This window comes from Oncorhynchus mykiss, chromosome 24, assembly GCF_013265735.2.
Source record: "Oncorhynchus mykiss isolate Arlee chromosome 24, USDA_OmykA_1.1, whole genome shotgun sequence".
In the NCBI taxonomy this organism is placed as follows: domain Eukaryota; kingdom Metazoa; phylum Chordata; class Actinopteri; order Salmoniformes; family Salmonidae; genus Oncorhynchus; species Oncorhynchus mykiss.
The window spans coordinates 11557790-11574620 of NC_048588.1; the positions used below are offsets into that span (position 1 = coordinate 11557790).

Here is a 16831-nt window from a genome sequence, read left to right on the forward strand (position 1 = left end):
CAGCACCCCAGACACACAGCACCACAGAGACAGCACCACAGAAACACAGCACCAGAGAGACAGCACCACAGAGACAGCACCACAGAGACAGCACCACAGAGACAGCACCCCAGACACACTGCACCACAGACACACAGCACCACAGACACACAGCACCGTAGAAACACAGCACCGTAGACACACAGCACCGCAGACACACAGCACCACAGAGACAGCACCACAGAAACACAGCACCAGAGAGACAGCTCCACAGAGACAGCACCAGGGTTGTAGTGATGCCTCAGTAAAACAGACTTGCTTCAGCATGAGAATACACAGAGCTGGTCAAAATATTTCTGGAAAAGGAATTCTGATAAATTCTAAATTAATTATATTTAGTTACCACAAAAATTCCATGGAAAACGATAGAATGACAAACGAAATAAATGCAGTGCATTCAGAAAGTATTCAGACTCCTTGACTTTTCCACATTTAGTTACTTATGTAAATAATACCTTATTTACAAAGGTATACAGACTTTTGCTAAGGGACTCGAAATTGAGCTAAGGTGAATCCTGTTTCCATTGATGATCCTTGAGATGTTTCTACAACTTGATTGGAGTTCACCTGTGGTAAAATCAATTGATTGGACGTGATTTGGAAAGGCACACACCTGTCTATATAAAGTGCTACAGTTGACAGTGCATGTCAAAGCAAAAACCAAGCCATGAGGTTGAAGGAATTGTCGGTAGAGCTCCGATACAGAACATTTCTGCAGCATTGAAGGTCCCCAAGAACACAGTGGCCTCCATCATTCTTAAATGGAAGAAGCTTGGAACCACCAAGATCCTTCCTAGAGCTGGCCGCCCGGCCAAACTGAGCAATCGGGGGAGAAGGGCCTTGGTCAGGGAGGTGACCAAGAATCCGATCGTCACTCTGGCAGAGCTCAAGAGTTCCTCTGTGGCGATGGGAAAACCTTCCAGAAGGACAACCATCTCTGCAGCACTCCATCAATCAGGCCTTTATGGTAGAGTGGCCAAACGGAAGCCACTTCTCAGTAAAAGGCACATGACAGCCCACTTGGTGTTTGAAGAACCTGAAGAACTCTCAGACCACGAGAAACAAGATTCTTTGGTCTGATGAAACAAAGGCTAATCTCTTTGGCCTGAATGCCAAGTGCCTCGTCTGGAGGAAAACAGGCACCATCCCTACGGTGAAGCACCGTGGTGGCAGCATCATGCTGTAGGGATGTTTTTCTATGGTAGAGACTGGGAGATCAGTCAGGATCGAGGGAAAGATGAACAGAGCAAAGTACAGCGAGATCTTTGATCAAAACCTGCTCCAGAGCGCTCAGGACCTCAGACTGGGGCGAAGGTTCACCTTCCAACAGGACAATGACACTTGTCGGTAGCACACAGCCAAGACAACACAGGAGTGGCTTCGGGACAAGTCTCTGAATGTCCTTCAGTGGCCCAGCCAGAGCCCGGACTTGAGCCCGATCAAATATCTCTGGAGAGAACTGAAAATAGCTGTTCAGCGACGCTTTCGGTCCAACCTGACAGAGCTTGAGGGGTCTGCAGAGAAGAAGGGAAGAAACTCCCCAAATACAGGTGTGTAAAGCTTGTAGCGTCATACCCAAGAAGACTCCAGGCTGTAATCCCTGCCAAGGGTGCTTCAACAAAGTACTGAGTAAAGGGTCTGAATACTTATGTAAATGTGATACATTAGTTTTTTTATTTATAAATTTGCAAAAAAATGTAAAAACCTGTTTTTGCTTTGTCATTATGGGGCATTGTGTGTAGATTGATAAGGGGAAAAACTGTTTAATCCATTTTAGAATAAGGCTGTAACGTAACAAAATGTGGAAAAAGTCAAGGGGTCTGAATACTTTCTGAATGCACTGTATGTGTAGCAGCCTAGAGGTAACCAATTCGCTGAGTCCACTGCCGAACTGCAGCAACAAGTGGCAAAAGTAGGGTGAGTATTGGGAACGCGCTGGGTTGCGAGCGCTTTCCTGGTCCAACATGCTCTGTGCTCACTCGCTCACTTTGAGCGGGCCAAATCCGACTTAAGAGATGGATCTAAATTTATAGAATAAGTACCTGGAGGAAAATAGGGGAGGGTGATTATTTTTCAATTTCAGTCAAGGGGAGGGTTTAGTATTTGTTTTATCTAATCCAGAGGAGGATCATGTACAGTGGCTTACAGAAGTATTCACCCCATTGGCATTTTTTCCTATTTTGTTTTGCCTTACAACCTGGAATTAAAATAGATTTTTAGGCTCTTTGTATCATTTGATTTGCACAACATGCCTACCACTTTGAAGATACAAAATATTTTTTATTGTGAAAAAAACAAGAAATAAGACAAAAAAACAGAACTTGACTGTGCATAACTATTCCACCCCCAAAGTCAACACTTTTTGCCACCTTTTGCAGCAATTACAGCTGCAAGTCTCTTGGGGTATGTCTCTATAAGCTTGGCACATCTAGCCACTGTGATTTTTGCCCATTCTTCAAGGCAAAACTGCTCCAGCTCGTTCAAGTTGGATGGGTTCTGCTGGTGTACAGCAATGTTTAAGTCATACCACAGATTCTCAATTGTATTGAGGTCTGGGCTTTGACTAGGCCATTCCAAGATATTTAAATGTTTCCCCTTAAACTACTCGAGTGTTGCTTTAGCAGTATGCTTAGTGTCATTGTCCTGCTGGAAGGTGAACCTCTGTCCCAGTCTCAAATCCCTTGAAGACTGAAACAGGTTTCCCTCAAGAGTTTCCCTGTATTTAGCACCATCCATCATTCCTTCAATTCTGACCAGTTTCCCAGTCCCTGCCGATGAAAAACATCCCCACAGCATGATGCTGCCACCACCACGCTTCACTGTGGGGATGCGGTTCTCGGGGTGATGAGAGGTGTTGGGTTTGTGCCAGACATAGCATTTTTCTTGATGGCCAAAAAGCTCAATTTTAGAATAATAACCAGAATAACCTCAATAACCAGAATACCTTCTTCCATATGTTTGGGGAGTCTTCCACATGCCACATGGCGAACACCAAACGTGTTTGCTTATTTTATTCTTTAAGCAATGGCTTTTTTCTGGCCACTCTACTGTAAAGCCCAGCTCTGTGGGGTGTATGGCTTAAAGTGGTCTCATGGACAGATACTCCAATCTCTGCTGTGGAGCTTTGCAGCTCCTTCAGGGTTATCTTTGGTCTCTTTGTTGCCTCTCTGATTAATGCCTTCCTTGCCTGGTCCGTAAGTTTTGGTGGGCGGCCCTCTCTTGGCAGGTTTATTATGGTGCCATATTCTTTCAATTTTTCAATAATGTATTTAATGGTGCTCCGTGGGATGTTCAAAATGTCAGATATTTTTTATAACCCAACCCTGATCTGTACTTCTCCACAACTTTGTCCCTGACTTGTTTGGAGAGCTCCGTGGTCTTCATGGTGCCGCTTGCTTGGTGGTGCCCCTTGCTTAGTGGTGTTGCAGACTCTGGGGCCTTTCAGAACAGGTGTGTGTATATATATACTGAGATCATGTGACAGATCATGTGACACTTAGATTACACTCAGGTGGACTTTATTTAACTAATTATGTGACATAATTGGTTGCACCAGATCTTATTTAGGTGCTTCATAGCAAAGGGAGTGAATACATATGCATGCATCAGTTTCCGTTGTTTATTTTTCATTTCACTTCACCAATTTGGACTATTTTGTGTATGTCCGTTACATGAAATCCAAATAAAAATCCATTTAAATTACAGGTTGTAATGCAACAAAATAGAAAAAATGCCAAGGGGGGTGAATACTTGCAAGGCTCTGTAATTTGTAATTGATGAAATTTCAGTATTACTAAGTGTTTTAGAATCAGTTGCTTATTATGCTGTAGATCGTCGCTCATTTCTGATTCTCTGCGGGGCTCACAATATCAAACCTATAATCTATTTAGTGTGGCTATAGGCTATGAAGTGCATGCTCGGGGGAGGCACAGAGCAAAGTTATATTTGAAGGAAAATGTACTTCCGTCCTGAGTCTTATGCAACAGTGGGATGGTGTAAATAAAACGAGGCTGCATTACACACTGTAATGGATATTCCAACCCTGAGCCCCAGCCTGCTCTGATCATGCTGATGCATAATTTCTTTTGTGCTGCCGAACCAACATTTTTTTTTTTTAGGCCTATTCCAGAAAATGCAATATTATCCTTTAGCCAATGTTCTGTTCAGTTTTAGAAGGAGAGCTCGAAGATAACCGGAGGACCGGATGTCAACTTTAATAGCTTACTACTACTGTAATTGATTTGAATAAAAACAATATGTTTCTTGCCCTTGATGTATTTATCAGAGTTATTAACCTCACAATAAGCCAGATTCAAGTCATTTACATTGTGGTGCTGAAACATGAAGCAGCAGCCACTGCACAATCAATCAGAAATGGACAGCTTATGGTGCTGAAAGTAGGCAAATTCATGAAGGCATAATTCATTTCAACCATCATTTTAATTAGACTTACTAACAACGAAAGGGCTTTGTGTTGGAGTCTATTTCTTCCTATTTAAGAAATAAGAGGTAGGACTACCTGTTTGACAAGCAAAATTCCTCCACCCACCATGCACTCTTTAAATAGCACACCTCTGTGTCAGTGAAGGGCTATTAAGTTAAAACCAAGACTCAAATGAATGAGAGTATGCCATAGGACTTCCTTTTATTAAAGAAAATTAGAAAAAAGCACAGGCCTACCCCTTGTTAGCTTTAAGAATTTGAAGAAAATAAAACAGATCTGATTATGTAAAGTGATCTATAGCTTTGGTCCGCAATACTAGAAACAAGCTGTAAAATATCCGTCAAACTGCATATGGGGATATCGTTGTTTGCTTTCTTTGACATTCAGAGGCTGAGCTACAACCTTCTATAGCCGAGGAGATAAAGAATGGGCTTTGCTTGTGAAGTAATCTAATTCTGTCACTATGAATTGATTAAGCTATTCACTTTCTGTACAATAGAATATGTTTAAACCCAGACAGCTTTTAGGGAAAAACGTGTGACCTCTCATTGGGTTAAGCCATGGAAGAGTAGCCAACAGTAAAAAAGAAATGTCTGTGTCGGTAGGCCTGCTCTGTCTGGGTTGGAAAGGTAGGCCTGCTCTGTCTGGGTTGGAAAGGTAGGCCTGCTCTGTCTGGGTTGGAAATGTAGGCCTACTCTGTCTGGGTTGGAAAGGTAGGCCTGCTCTGTCTGGGGTGGAAATGTAGGCCTACTCTGTCTGGGTTGGAAAGGTAGGCCTGCTCTGTCTGGGGTGGAAATGTAGGCCTACTCTGTCTGGGTTGGAAAGGTAGGCCTGCTCTGTCTGGGTTGGAATGGTAGGCCTACTCTGTCTGGGTTGGAAAGGTAGGCCTACTCTGTCTGGGGTTGGAAAGGTAGGCCTACTCTGTCTGGGTTGGAAAGGTAGGCCTACTCTGTCTGGGGTTGGAAAGGTAGGCCTACTCTGTCTGGGTTGGAAAGGTAGGCCTACTCTGTCTGGGGTTGGAAAGGTAGGCCTACTCTGTCTGGGTTGGAAAGGTAGGCCTACTCTGTCTGGGTTGGAAAGGTAGGCCTACTCTGTCTGGGTTGGAAAGGTAGGCCTACTCTGTCTGGGTTGGAAAGGTAGGCCTACTCTGTCTGGGTTGGAAAGGTAGGCCTGCTCTGTCTGGGGTGGAAAGGTAGGCCTGCTCTGTCTGGGTTGGAAAGGTAGAACCTACTCTGTCTGGGGTGGAAAGGTAGACCTACTCTGTCTGGAGTGGAAAGGTAGGCCTCTCTGTTTGGGGTGGAAAGGTAGGCCTAACTTTTGAATGTAGCATGCTCAGATACCTAATGATGTCTCAGATTTAATTATTTGCGAACAGGGACAGTTTGCAAACAAAACACACTGATTTGGCAATGGAGAAATATGATAAGATGAACACATAGGCCTATCTCTCTGTCCATTCTTAGCCTGTAATTTCGGTAATTTGTGTGATATTAAAAAAAAATCTGGTAAAAATTGAATTGCATGGAATGTTTATTAAAGGCAATTTTTTTTCTCGGTCCTGCAAATACGATTATAGATTTATGTAATGTTTATACTATGAAGGTGATATTTTAGCCATCTTCTCTGCTATCCACTGTATGTTTCAATTATTATTTTGGGTTCCGGGTCAGAAAAGGTCAAATGTATTTTGCTGAAGGGAGGGCCATCCATTTTCATTTCAGAGAGGTTTGATTATATTCATGTAACCCTTATGATGCATAAACTTCACTCCCTAACGAGAACAGCCAAAGACAGAAAACTCTATGAGGTGTTGCTAAAACGGCTGTCCTCAAAACAGTTTGTTATGGAGCTTTAAGGACGCTCGTTGTAGCTGAATAGTCACAGTTTTTGTTCTAATGCAGCCAAAAATCAACAGCGCGCAACACTAGGTAGGATAGCCTATGCCTTGATTGGAACTAAATACAAGAAAGGCTAATAGTTTTAAAACACCATCGGCTCTAATTCACTTAGAAACAGTCCTTCAAGAAGATCTAAATTCATATTCCCATGGAACTGATTGAGATCAAATGATTGGCATGCAGATGATTGGCAACAAGCTGCAACAAACACTCAAACTGGATAGTTTTTTTTCTCCATCTCTACATTTCAAGACTCAATCATAGACACTCTTACTGACACTTGTGGCTGCTTCGCGGGATGCATTGTTGTATCTACCTTTTTGCCCTTTGTCCTTTGCCTAACAACGTTTGTACCATGTTTATGCTGATACTGTACCACGTTGTGTTGCTACCATGTTGTTGTCATGTTGTGTTACTGCCATTTTGTGTTGTTTTCTTAGGTCTCTCTTTATGTAGTGTTGTGGTGTCTCTCTTGTCATGATGTGTGTTTTGTCCTACATGTTATTTTTCATCCCAGCCCCCGTCCCCATCAGAGGCCTTTTGCCTCTTGGTAAACCATCATTGTAAGTAAGAATTTGTTCTTAATTGGTTTGCCTAGTTAAATAAAGGTTAAATATAAAAATATCATAAAATATACAGTTTGGAGTTTGGACATTTCAGGGGTAAATATTGAATAAGGTGCATCTGTTGGTACAAACTTTGATTGAGAAATAATAACATAATTGAAAAATAAATGTGCGCCCCAGCACCTTAAAAAATAGCCCTGCGCCACAGATACACATCACCACAGACACACAGCACCACAGACACACAGCACCACAGACAAACCGCACCACAGACACACAGCACCACAGACACACAGTACCACAGACACACAGCACCACAGACACGCCGCGCCACAGACACACAGCACCACGGACACACAGTACCACAGACACACGGCACCACAGACACACAGCACCACAGACAAACCGCACCACCGACACACAGCACCACAGACACACAGCACCACAGACACACAGCACCACAGACACACAGCACCACAGACACACATCACCACAGACAAACAGCACCACAGACGCACAGCACCACAGACACACAGATGGATCCATGGCATTATCTTCCCTGCTCAGGCTGTAATGAGACAGTATAACTTTATAGTAGAACCACCACATAGGCAGATTATAGTGGCAGCGTGGGAAAAAGTAGCCTGATCCCCCAGATGTATTTGTACTGTCTTGGCTACTCCTATGCTTTGCTCATGTTTGGCATGACAATGGCCATAGGAGTTGGCAAGACAGCACAAACAGATCTGGGACCAGGCTAAGAGAAAAGGCACGGTCAGGCCAAAAGTACCAATGTATGTACAGCATATGAGATGGGTTATTTGGCATAGGGTCAATTGGAACAAGAGATATGTTCAGACTGAGCAGCAGTCAGTGCCCAAACCAGTGCCAGCCTTCCCCACACACCACTAGGGCTAAAAGGAGGTGTGTCCTACTGCATCCGTTAATCAATCAGGAACACAGCCAAGCGAGCGCAGCTTTTCCCCAAACAAAGACATAAATGATGCTGTGCCTGTGTTATAGTAACTGCTCTTAACATACCAACTGATAGTAAGTGTTGTCATTAGAGCTGTTGCTCTGTGATCTTGCACTTTTCAGTGACAAATTGAGCAATCAACGAGAATCACTGAGTAAACACGGGCATTCCTGCCTGTTTCACAGTTTAGTCGAGCGTTTAGGCAATGTTTACAGCACAGTGGGAAAGCCCCCTCTTCATCCCTCCACATTTATACAAGGTTTTTCCATAACATGGACTTGTTCTGGGCCACAGACAATATGTTTACTAAACTCCATGGTTGTCTACTGACTCCACAGACAGTTTCAACTATTAGCGCTTCAACTATCAGCTCCCCCTGCTCTCTCTCTCTCTATGAATGGAAAACAGACCTGGGCCACTGGCATTACTGAACACCAGTGGTAGCAGGAGTGTATGTGTGCAAGTGTCTAAGTGCATAGACACATTCAGTATATAATGCATAATCTACTGTGTGTGTGTGTGTGTGTGTGTGTGTGTGTATGTGTGTGTACGTGTGTACGTGTGTACGTGTGTACGTGCGTGCATGTGTGCGTGTGTGCGTGTGTGTGTGCAGTAACCTGGCTTTGTTTTGGGCTAGGATCCTAGACCCTGACGACAGGCCTGTGGGCCCAGCAGGTGTTCTAATTACCAGTCCTTGGTGTGTGTGTGTGCCCCTCTCTCCCACCCCCTCAGGGGGAGGCCCGGCCCCCGTGTCTCTGCAGGCTTTGATGTGGCACGGATACTCCTCACATGTGGGACGTGAGCTCACTTAACGAATGCAGACGCTCCACAAATGAACTGCTAGAGCAGGGTACTGCAATTTCATATGGTATTTTTGGTAGGTGGTAAGACAGAGATGAGAGAGAGAGAGAGATCAGACAGAGAGGGAGAGAGAAAGAGAGAGGGAAAGAGACCGAGAGAGACACAGAAAGAGCGAGCGAGAGGGAGAAAGAGAGAGACACAGGAAGAGACTGAGAGAGACACAGAACGAGAGAGAGAGGGAGACAGAGAGACACACAAAGAGACAGCGACACAGAAAGAGAGAGCGAGAGAGACACAGGAAGAGAGAGAGGAAAAAGTTGGCATCCTTACCTCTGTGTGTGAAGCTGCCAGTCCCTAACCAGAGGATGTTTTATCTTGGCTTGCAGTGTGCCCGGACGGGTTTTACGGTCTTGACTGTGGCCAGATGTGCGAGTGCAGGAACGGTGCCCGCTGCCACCACATCACAGGAGCCTGCCTCTGCACCCCTGGCTGGTCGGGACCACACTGCATTCTGGGTAGGGTAGCCACATCATTAAAACGGGGTGTGAGGGAGCCTCTCTACCGGCCCATCACGGCATCCTCTCACCCTAAATACCATCTCCCATGTGTTTGAAAACAATTATCTTTTTAACGATACCCTGCCAATTCCATTTTTAGGGATGCGTAAGGGGTGGGAGGGGTGTAGGGGGGCTGGTAGGATGTCCCTCCAGCGTACAGCGTTAATTGCATCAGATTCTGGATAAATACATCCACGTTTTAGGACCATCAGTTTTACCCTCGGTACTGTCATGCAAAGTCTCTATTCACTGCTCTCTAAAGTCTTCATGCAGTTTTAATGGATCTAGTGAAATGCCCTCTTAAAGATCAGACCATGTCATTCTCAATTCTTATTCGAGAGGGCCTGGTCTCCCCAAAGCATGTTTTGTGGTCCTGATTACCCGAAGCCAAGAGTCAGCCCAAACCCACTTGCGTGGCTTAATGACAAGTTGCTGTGGTTAGTTTGTTTCCCCATCTCTCTCTCGTTACTCAAATGTAATTTCATTTCAGACATCGATCATTAGCGACTAGTTCAGATAGGTCAAATGAATGTGCTCTATACAGACGCGCAAACGTATGGATTTGGCCATATCCCAAGCAAGAAATACAAGAACGTTGAAGCCATATCTCTCGATCGATCAGATATGTTTCTTTTTCAGTCAACCACTCCATCATGTCCCTTGTCAGTCTTGAATGACAAAAGGAATTGGCTAAACCACATACAGACGTAGGATCTTCATTTGAGCCAGTTTGCTACAGCAGAAAAATAAACCTGCAGCAAGAGTAAATGTGAATTATAATGTGGATTGTAATTAATGGACATTTTTTGTAAGGGGTGATACATTTGTCTTAAGGGAATGTCAAGTCTGAAATGTCAAAAGTGGAAATTACAAAGTTCAGAAGACTTTTTAAACCTTAAATACACAAAGTTTTAAATTTGATCATCCTGTTGCAGGATTACATTCCTGCGATGCAGGACATTTAAAACTTGTAGTCTGTTTGAGGTTTCAAATGGCTTCTGAACTTTGTATTTCCCACTTTTGAAATTTCAGACTTGACATTCCATTAAGAAAAATTTATCACCCCTTACAAAAATGTCTATTAATTATAATCCACATAATAATTCACATTTCCTGTTGCTACTGGATTATTTTCCTGCTGTAGCAAACTGGCTCAAATTAGGGTCTGTATATCTGTGTCCAGACTTCCAGTAGAGCAGACCACTTCATATTAGTGCTATTGTATAAAATGCTGACTTATATTTAAGTATATGACTGTGTATCCTGTCCTGTGTGGGAGGCAGCCTGCCCTGAGGGTGGTTTCGGGAAGAACTGTAGCCGGAGCTGTGAGTGTCAGAACGGGGCCACCTGTGACCACATCAGCGGCCGCTGCAGCTGTGGAGCCGGATGGACCGGAGCCAGATGCCAAGAGGGTGAGTGGCTCATCGGTCAACCCAGTATAGGGCCCAGTCTGACCTTAAACTAACCTTAACCTAACCTTAAACTAACCCAGCACATCAGGAGCTCTGCATGGAACTGAAATCTCTCTTCTACCAGAATATCTTTCTGCAAAATATTCCCTAAAACAGCAAGTGATAGGTGATTAATATTAATTTATTCCAATTACGATTAAATATCACAGCAGTTGGTGAGTGTATGAATAGAATAATTGTATGTGTTTGGTCTGTGTAAGTTGTTTTCGAACATAAACTCAGTGCAGCCTAACTGAATCCTCATCCTCATTTCTATCTGTCTGAATTGTATTGAACAATGACATCCTCTGATTAAATGTATTTTGTGTGTGTGTTTGTGTGTGTACTACTGTGTTCAGCCTGTCCTGCTGGGAGGTATGGAGAGGACTGTTCCCAGCTGTGTCTGTGCCAGCATGGAGGCTTCTGTGACAGCGTGACTGGCCAGTGTTCCTGCCCCAGAGGATGGACCGGAGCAGCCTGCGAGCTGGGTGAGTCCACCCCTCTGTCCCTGGAGGTCAAATCAACCAGAGGATTTAGGGCGTTCATAGCTGTACTCACCTTGGTCCAAATCTAACCTGGGATCAAATTCTTGTGCAAATCTCCCATTGGCATCAATGCATGATTTACTAGAAAGCCCAAGTCAGTAACATGGATTCCTGGTTAGGATTCAGCTCATTGTGTGGTGGATATATTGTGTGATCTGAGGCCTCTGTTCTCTGCCTCTCCTAGACTGTGGGGAGGGGTCCTATGGAGAGGGGTGCACACAAACCTGCAGCTGTCAGAACGGAGGGGCGTGTGACAGAGTGACTGGGGGGTGTAGCTGTCCCCCTGGCTGGACTGGAGAGCACTGTCAGACAAGTGACCTGACATCACTGCTTCCAAATGCAAGAGGTGCATCCCAATAGTTTAGACTGGCTTCCTCCCTCATCTCTTTGGATAGGTGAAAGCAGTCTGTCAGAAGCCAACGTAGAGATATGCATTCTGCTACCCTGTTCAGTGTTGATGAAGGACAGGAGTTGAGGAAAGAAAGCCACTAATGACTATTGAGATAAACCCAATCACCTGTTTCTGTCTTTAAAGGAGAGAGCAGTTGGGTCATGTTCTGAAGGGAGAAAACATTTTGAAACATAATTAAATGGGGAAGTCCTACCTGTACTTTTCAAATAAGAACACAGATGTTCGTTTTCAGACCGTTTCTAAACCATATTGCTACGTTGTGCCCTACTGAACACCACCCATGTGTCTGTGCTGCAGCCTGCCCAGACGGTCTCCATGGAGAAGGGTGTGAGCAGAGGTGTCAGTGCGGCCACGGGACAAGCTGCCACCGTGTGACAGGCAGGTGTAAATGTCACCCAGGATGGAGAGGGGCCCAGTGCGACAAACGTGAGTGTCGGAGCCGGAAAGGGACCCTTTGGAAACAACACATTATCAAATCATACATACTTAAGTTATACTATGAGAGGTCAACTCCGTAGAAAACAATTGACATTCGTTTTTCAAATCCATCCATGTTTTAATTGAATGCATACCTGGGACTGTGTTCATCTTTATTTAAACAAGGCAGTTATACACACAACAACAATTGTCACTGTTTAAAGTGAATATACATTAGTTAGTGATGAATGTGTGTCTGATGTGCCCCAGCCTGCCTGCCTGGGGTCTACGGTGCTTCCTGTGCCCAGCGGTGTCAGTGTCAGTCTGGGGTGTCCTGCCACCACGTTGCTGGGACATGTGGCTGCCCTGCTGGTCTCACTGGGAATGGCTGTGAGGAGAGTAAGAGCACATCCCTACCATCTCACCACCTCTCTTTAAACACACACACACCCCCACACCCTCCTCTCTCCTCTCCCCCTCTCCTCTCCCCCCACTCCCTCCTTTCTCTCACACACTCAGCAGACATCTGATAAACGTTACACTCGGGTTGCCAAGTAAAACAGGAGACATTGTTTTTGTCTCCTGGGTGGATAAGGGCTTTTGGAAGGCAGACTTGCATAATGACAGCGCTGTAATTGCCTCTTTAGTCTGGAGTCGTTTCTTATCTGTCCTACACGCTGCCTCAGTAAGTGCTGTGGTTTCAGGGAGAGAAAAAAACATGTTTGTTTCAAAGATTTATCTTCCCTTGTGTGACTATGTGAGTGTCTGTGAACTACTGCATTGTCTGAGTGTGAATGGGTATTTGAATGTGAGTGAGTGCTTACATTTTATTATGTCCGCATAGAGATTGGGTTTCGAAATGAATGTACAAGCATACACCATGTTGCAATGTAAACCAGATCATATTGAGTGTTTTAGTGTGTGCCTCTATGTCCATCTCCTTCCGTCCTTATTGTACATGCTTGTGTCTCCTGCAGCGTGTCCATCAGGTGTGTTCGGGCTGAACTGTAGCCAGATGTGCCAGTGTTCTGGGGACCATGAGCAGTGTCACCCTGTCACTGGAAGGTGTACTTGTCTGCCTGGTTACTACGGAAACCGCTGTGAACTCAGTAAGTAGTGACTAGTGTTGGGTAGTCCACTTCTGTGAAATGACTGTGTGGCTTCAACAATGGAATTGCAGTGCACTATACGAAGAATGAGTTTGAATAAGTGTACTGTCTGTCTTTGTCTCTCTGTCTCTGTCTCTGTCTCAGTCTCAGTCTCAGTCTCAGTCTCAGTCTCAGTCTCAGTCTCTGTCTCTGTCTCTGTCTCTGTCTCTGTCTCTGTCTCTTTTTCTCTCTCTCTCTCTCTTTCTCTCTCCCTTTCTTTCTCTTTCTCTTTCTCTTTCTCCGTTTCTCCGTGCAGGGCAGGCTAAACATGGCCCCGGGGTAATTTTGGTTGTGGTAACCGTAACCTCTGATTCTTTGGTATTCTGGTCCATTAATATTAGTATTTTCAAAACGTCTAAATAAAAATATCAAAAAGTTCATACAAATGTACATTTTCGTTAGTTTATCATACTCACTATATTGAAACACATTTAATTTAAAAGCCCATTCCGTAAAGAATGTTACAAACTGGAGTTTACTTAGTTTGAAGAGATGGTGATTGGGTCTAAAATTGGTATTCAAAAGTCAGTGTCTTTGTCTTTAACTGCCATTTCCTGAAAGCCAGACAACACATTTTTTCTTCGGTTCAGAAGCATCTTCATTCACCACATTTTTTGGGTTATTCTTAGACATAATTTCCAAATGTTTGCAGTGCCTTCAGAAAGTATTTACACCCCTTGACTTTCCACATTTTGTTGTGTTACAAGGTGGGATTAAAGCTAACAAAACTACCTAACTAACTAGCTGGCTAGCTCACTTGCTCGCAAGACTAGCCAAGTTAGCTGCATTGTTGTTTGCATGCAATTGGCTGTGGTCTTGAGGCATTGTTCAGGGCTTAAATGCCCCACAAGGGTTTAGATGCCCCACCATCTCTTAGCTCAAGGTAAGGGACATTTAGCTTATTAACATTTAAACGTATAAACTGATAATGAATTCCAAACACAAATGAAAGCATGATGTTAGCATGAAATGTACCATCCCATAGTGTTTCATTCAATAAAAATTAGACTTCCCACATTTTGTGGAAAAGGTGGGATTAAAATGGATTTAATTTGTCATTTTTTGTCAACGATCTACACAAAATACTCTAAGTGGAAGAAAAATTCCTACATTTAAAAACGAATTATGAAAAATAAAACACGAATATATCTTCATTACATAAGTATTCAACATATGTATTCAATACACCTTTGGCAGGAATTACAGCTGTGAGTCTTTCTGGGTAAGTCTTTAAGCACTTTGCACACCTAGATTGTACAATATTTGCACATTATAATTTTTTTAATTCTTCGAGCTCTGTCAATTTGGGAGTTGATCATTGCTAGCCAGCCATTTCCAAGTCTTGCAATAGATTTTCAAGCCGATTTAAGTCAAAACTGTAACTAGGCCACTCAAGAACATTCAATGTCGTCTTAGTAAGCAACTCCAGTGTATGGCCTTGTGATTGAGGTTATTGTCCTGCCGAAAGGTGAATTTGTCTCCCAATGTCTGTTGGAAAGCAGATTGAACCAAGTTTTCCTCCAGGAATTTGCCTGTGCTTAGCTCTATTCCACTTATTTTTATCAACAAAAAATACTCCCTTGTCCAAGATCTCAGCGATCACTGCCTCATTGCCTGCATCCGTAATGGGTCAGCGGTCAAACGACGTCCACTCATCACTATCAAACGCTCCCTGAAACACTTCAGCGAGCAGGCCTTTCTAATCGACCTGGCCGGGGTATCCTGGAAGGATATTGATCTCATCCCGTCAGTAGAGGATGCCTGGTTATTTTTTTAAAATGCCTTCCTCACCATCTTAAATAAGCATGCCCCATTCAAGAAATGTTGAACCAGGAACAGATATAGCCCTTGGTTCTCTCCAGACCTGACTGCCCTTAACCAACACAAAAACATCCTATGGCGTTCTGCATTAGCATCGAACAGCCCCCGTGATATGCAACTTTTCAGGGAAGCTAGAAACCAATATACACAGGCAGTTAGAAAAGCCAAGGCTAGCTTTTTCAAGCAGAAATTTGCTTCCTGCAACACAAACTCAAAAATGTTCTGGGACACTGTAAAGTCCATGGAGAATAAGAACACCTCCTCCCAGCTGCCCACTGTACTGAGGATTAGGAAACACTGTCACCACCGATAAATCCACTATAATTGAGAATTTCAATTAGCATTTTTCGACGGCTAGCCATGCTTTCCACCTGGCTACCCGTACCCCGGTCAACAGCACTGCACCCCCCACAGCAACTTGCCCTCCCCATTTCTCCTTCTCCCAAATCCAGTCAGCTGATGTTATGAAAGAGCTGCAAAATCTGGACCCCTACAAATCAGCCGGGCTAGACAATCTGGACCCTTTCTTTCTAAAATTATCTGCCGAAATTTTTGCAACCCCTATTACTAGCCTGTTTAACCTCTCTTTCGTGTCGTCTGAGATTCCCAAAGATTGGAAAGCAGCTGCGGTCATCCCCCTCTTCAAAGGAGGGGGACACTCTTGACCCAAACTGCTACAGACCTATATCTATCCTACCCTGCCTTTCTAAGGTCTTCGAAAGCCAAGTCAACAAACAGATAACCAACCATTTTGAATCCCACCATACCTTCTCCGCTATGCAATCTGGTTTCAGAGCTGGTCATGGGTGCTCCTCAGCCATACTCAAGGTTCTAAACAGTATCTTAACCGCCATCGATAAGAAACAATACTGTGCAGCCGTATTCATTGATCTGGCCAAGGCTTTCGACTCTGTCAATCACCACATCCTCATCGGCAGACTCGATAGCCTTGGTTTCTCAAATGATTGCCTCGCCTTGTTCACCGACTACTTCTCTGATAGAGTTCAGTGTGTCAAACCGGAGGGCCTGTTGTCCGGTCCTCTGGCAGTCTCTATGGGGGTGCTTCAGGGTTCAATTCTTGGACCGACTCTCTTCTCTGTATACATCAATGATGTCGCTCTTGCTGCTGGTGAGTCTCTGATCCACCTCTACGCAGACGACTTCTGTCCCTTCTTTGGACACTGTGTTAACAACCCTCCAGACGAGCTTCAATGCCATACAACTCTCCTTCCGTGGCCTCCAATTGCTCTTAAATTCAAGTAAAACTAAATGCATGCTCTTCAACCTATCGCTGCCTGCACCTGCCCGCCCATCCAACATCACTACTCTGGACGGTTCTGACTTAGAATATGTGGACAACTACAAATACCTAGGCGTCTGGTTAGACTGTAAACTCTCCTTCCAGACTCACATCAAACATCTCCAATCCAAAGTTAAATCTAGAATTGGCTTCCTATTTCGCAACAAAGCATCCTTCACTCATGCTGCCAATCATACCCTTGTAAAACTGACCATCCTACCGATCCTCAACTTTGGCGATGTCATTTACAAAATAGCCTCCAATACCCTACTCAATAAATTGGATGCAGTCTATCACAGTCCCATCCGTTTTGTCACCAAAGCCAATATACTACCCACCACTGCAACCTGTACGCTCTCGTTGGCTGACCCTCGCTTCATACTCGTCGCCAAACCCACTGGCTCCAGGTCATCTACAAGACCCTGCTAGGCAAAGTCCTCCCTTATCTCAGCTTGC

General features: G+C 44.2%; 1 protein-coding gene across 3 annotated transcripts in view; it reads left to right on the plus strand.

Annotated features, from left to right (window-relative positions):
* LOC110503322 (multiple epidermal growth factor-like domains protein 6) overlaps positions 1-16831 on the plus strand; it is an 89904-nt gene that overhangs the window by 63752 nt on the left and 9321 nt on the right. For 2 of the 3 annotated variants that reach the window (XM_036961613.1, XM_036961614.1), the window contains 7 exons: positions 9111-9239; positions 10565-10693; positions 11092-11220; positions 11462-11623; positions 11987-12115; positions 12377-12505; positions 13084-13215. In XM_036961613.1, the coding sequence (XP_036817508.1) occupies positions 9111-9239; positions 10565-10693; positions 11092-11220; positions 11462-11623; positions 11987-12115; positions 12377-12505; positions 13084-13215 (939 nt within the window). The remainder of the gene's footprint in view (positions 1-9110; positions 9240-10564; positions 10694-11091; positions 11221-11461; positions 11624-11986; positions 12116-12376; positions 12506-13083; positions 13216-16831) is intronic. The other variant, XM_036961615.1, reaches the window with a different exon arrangement.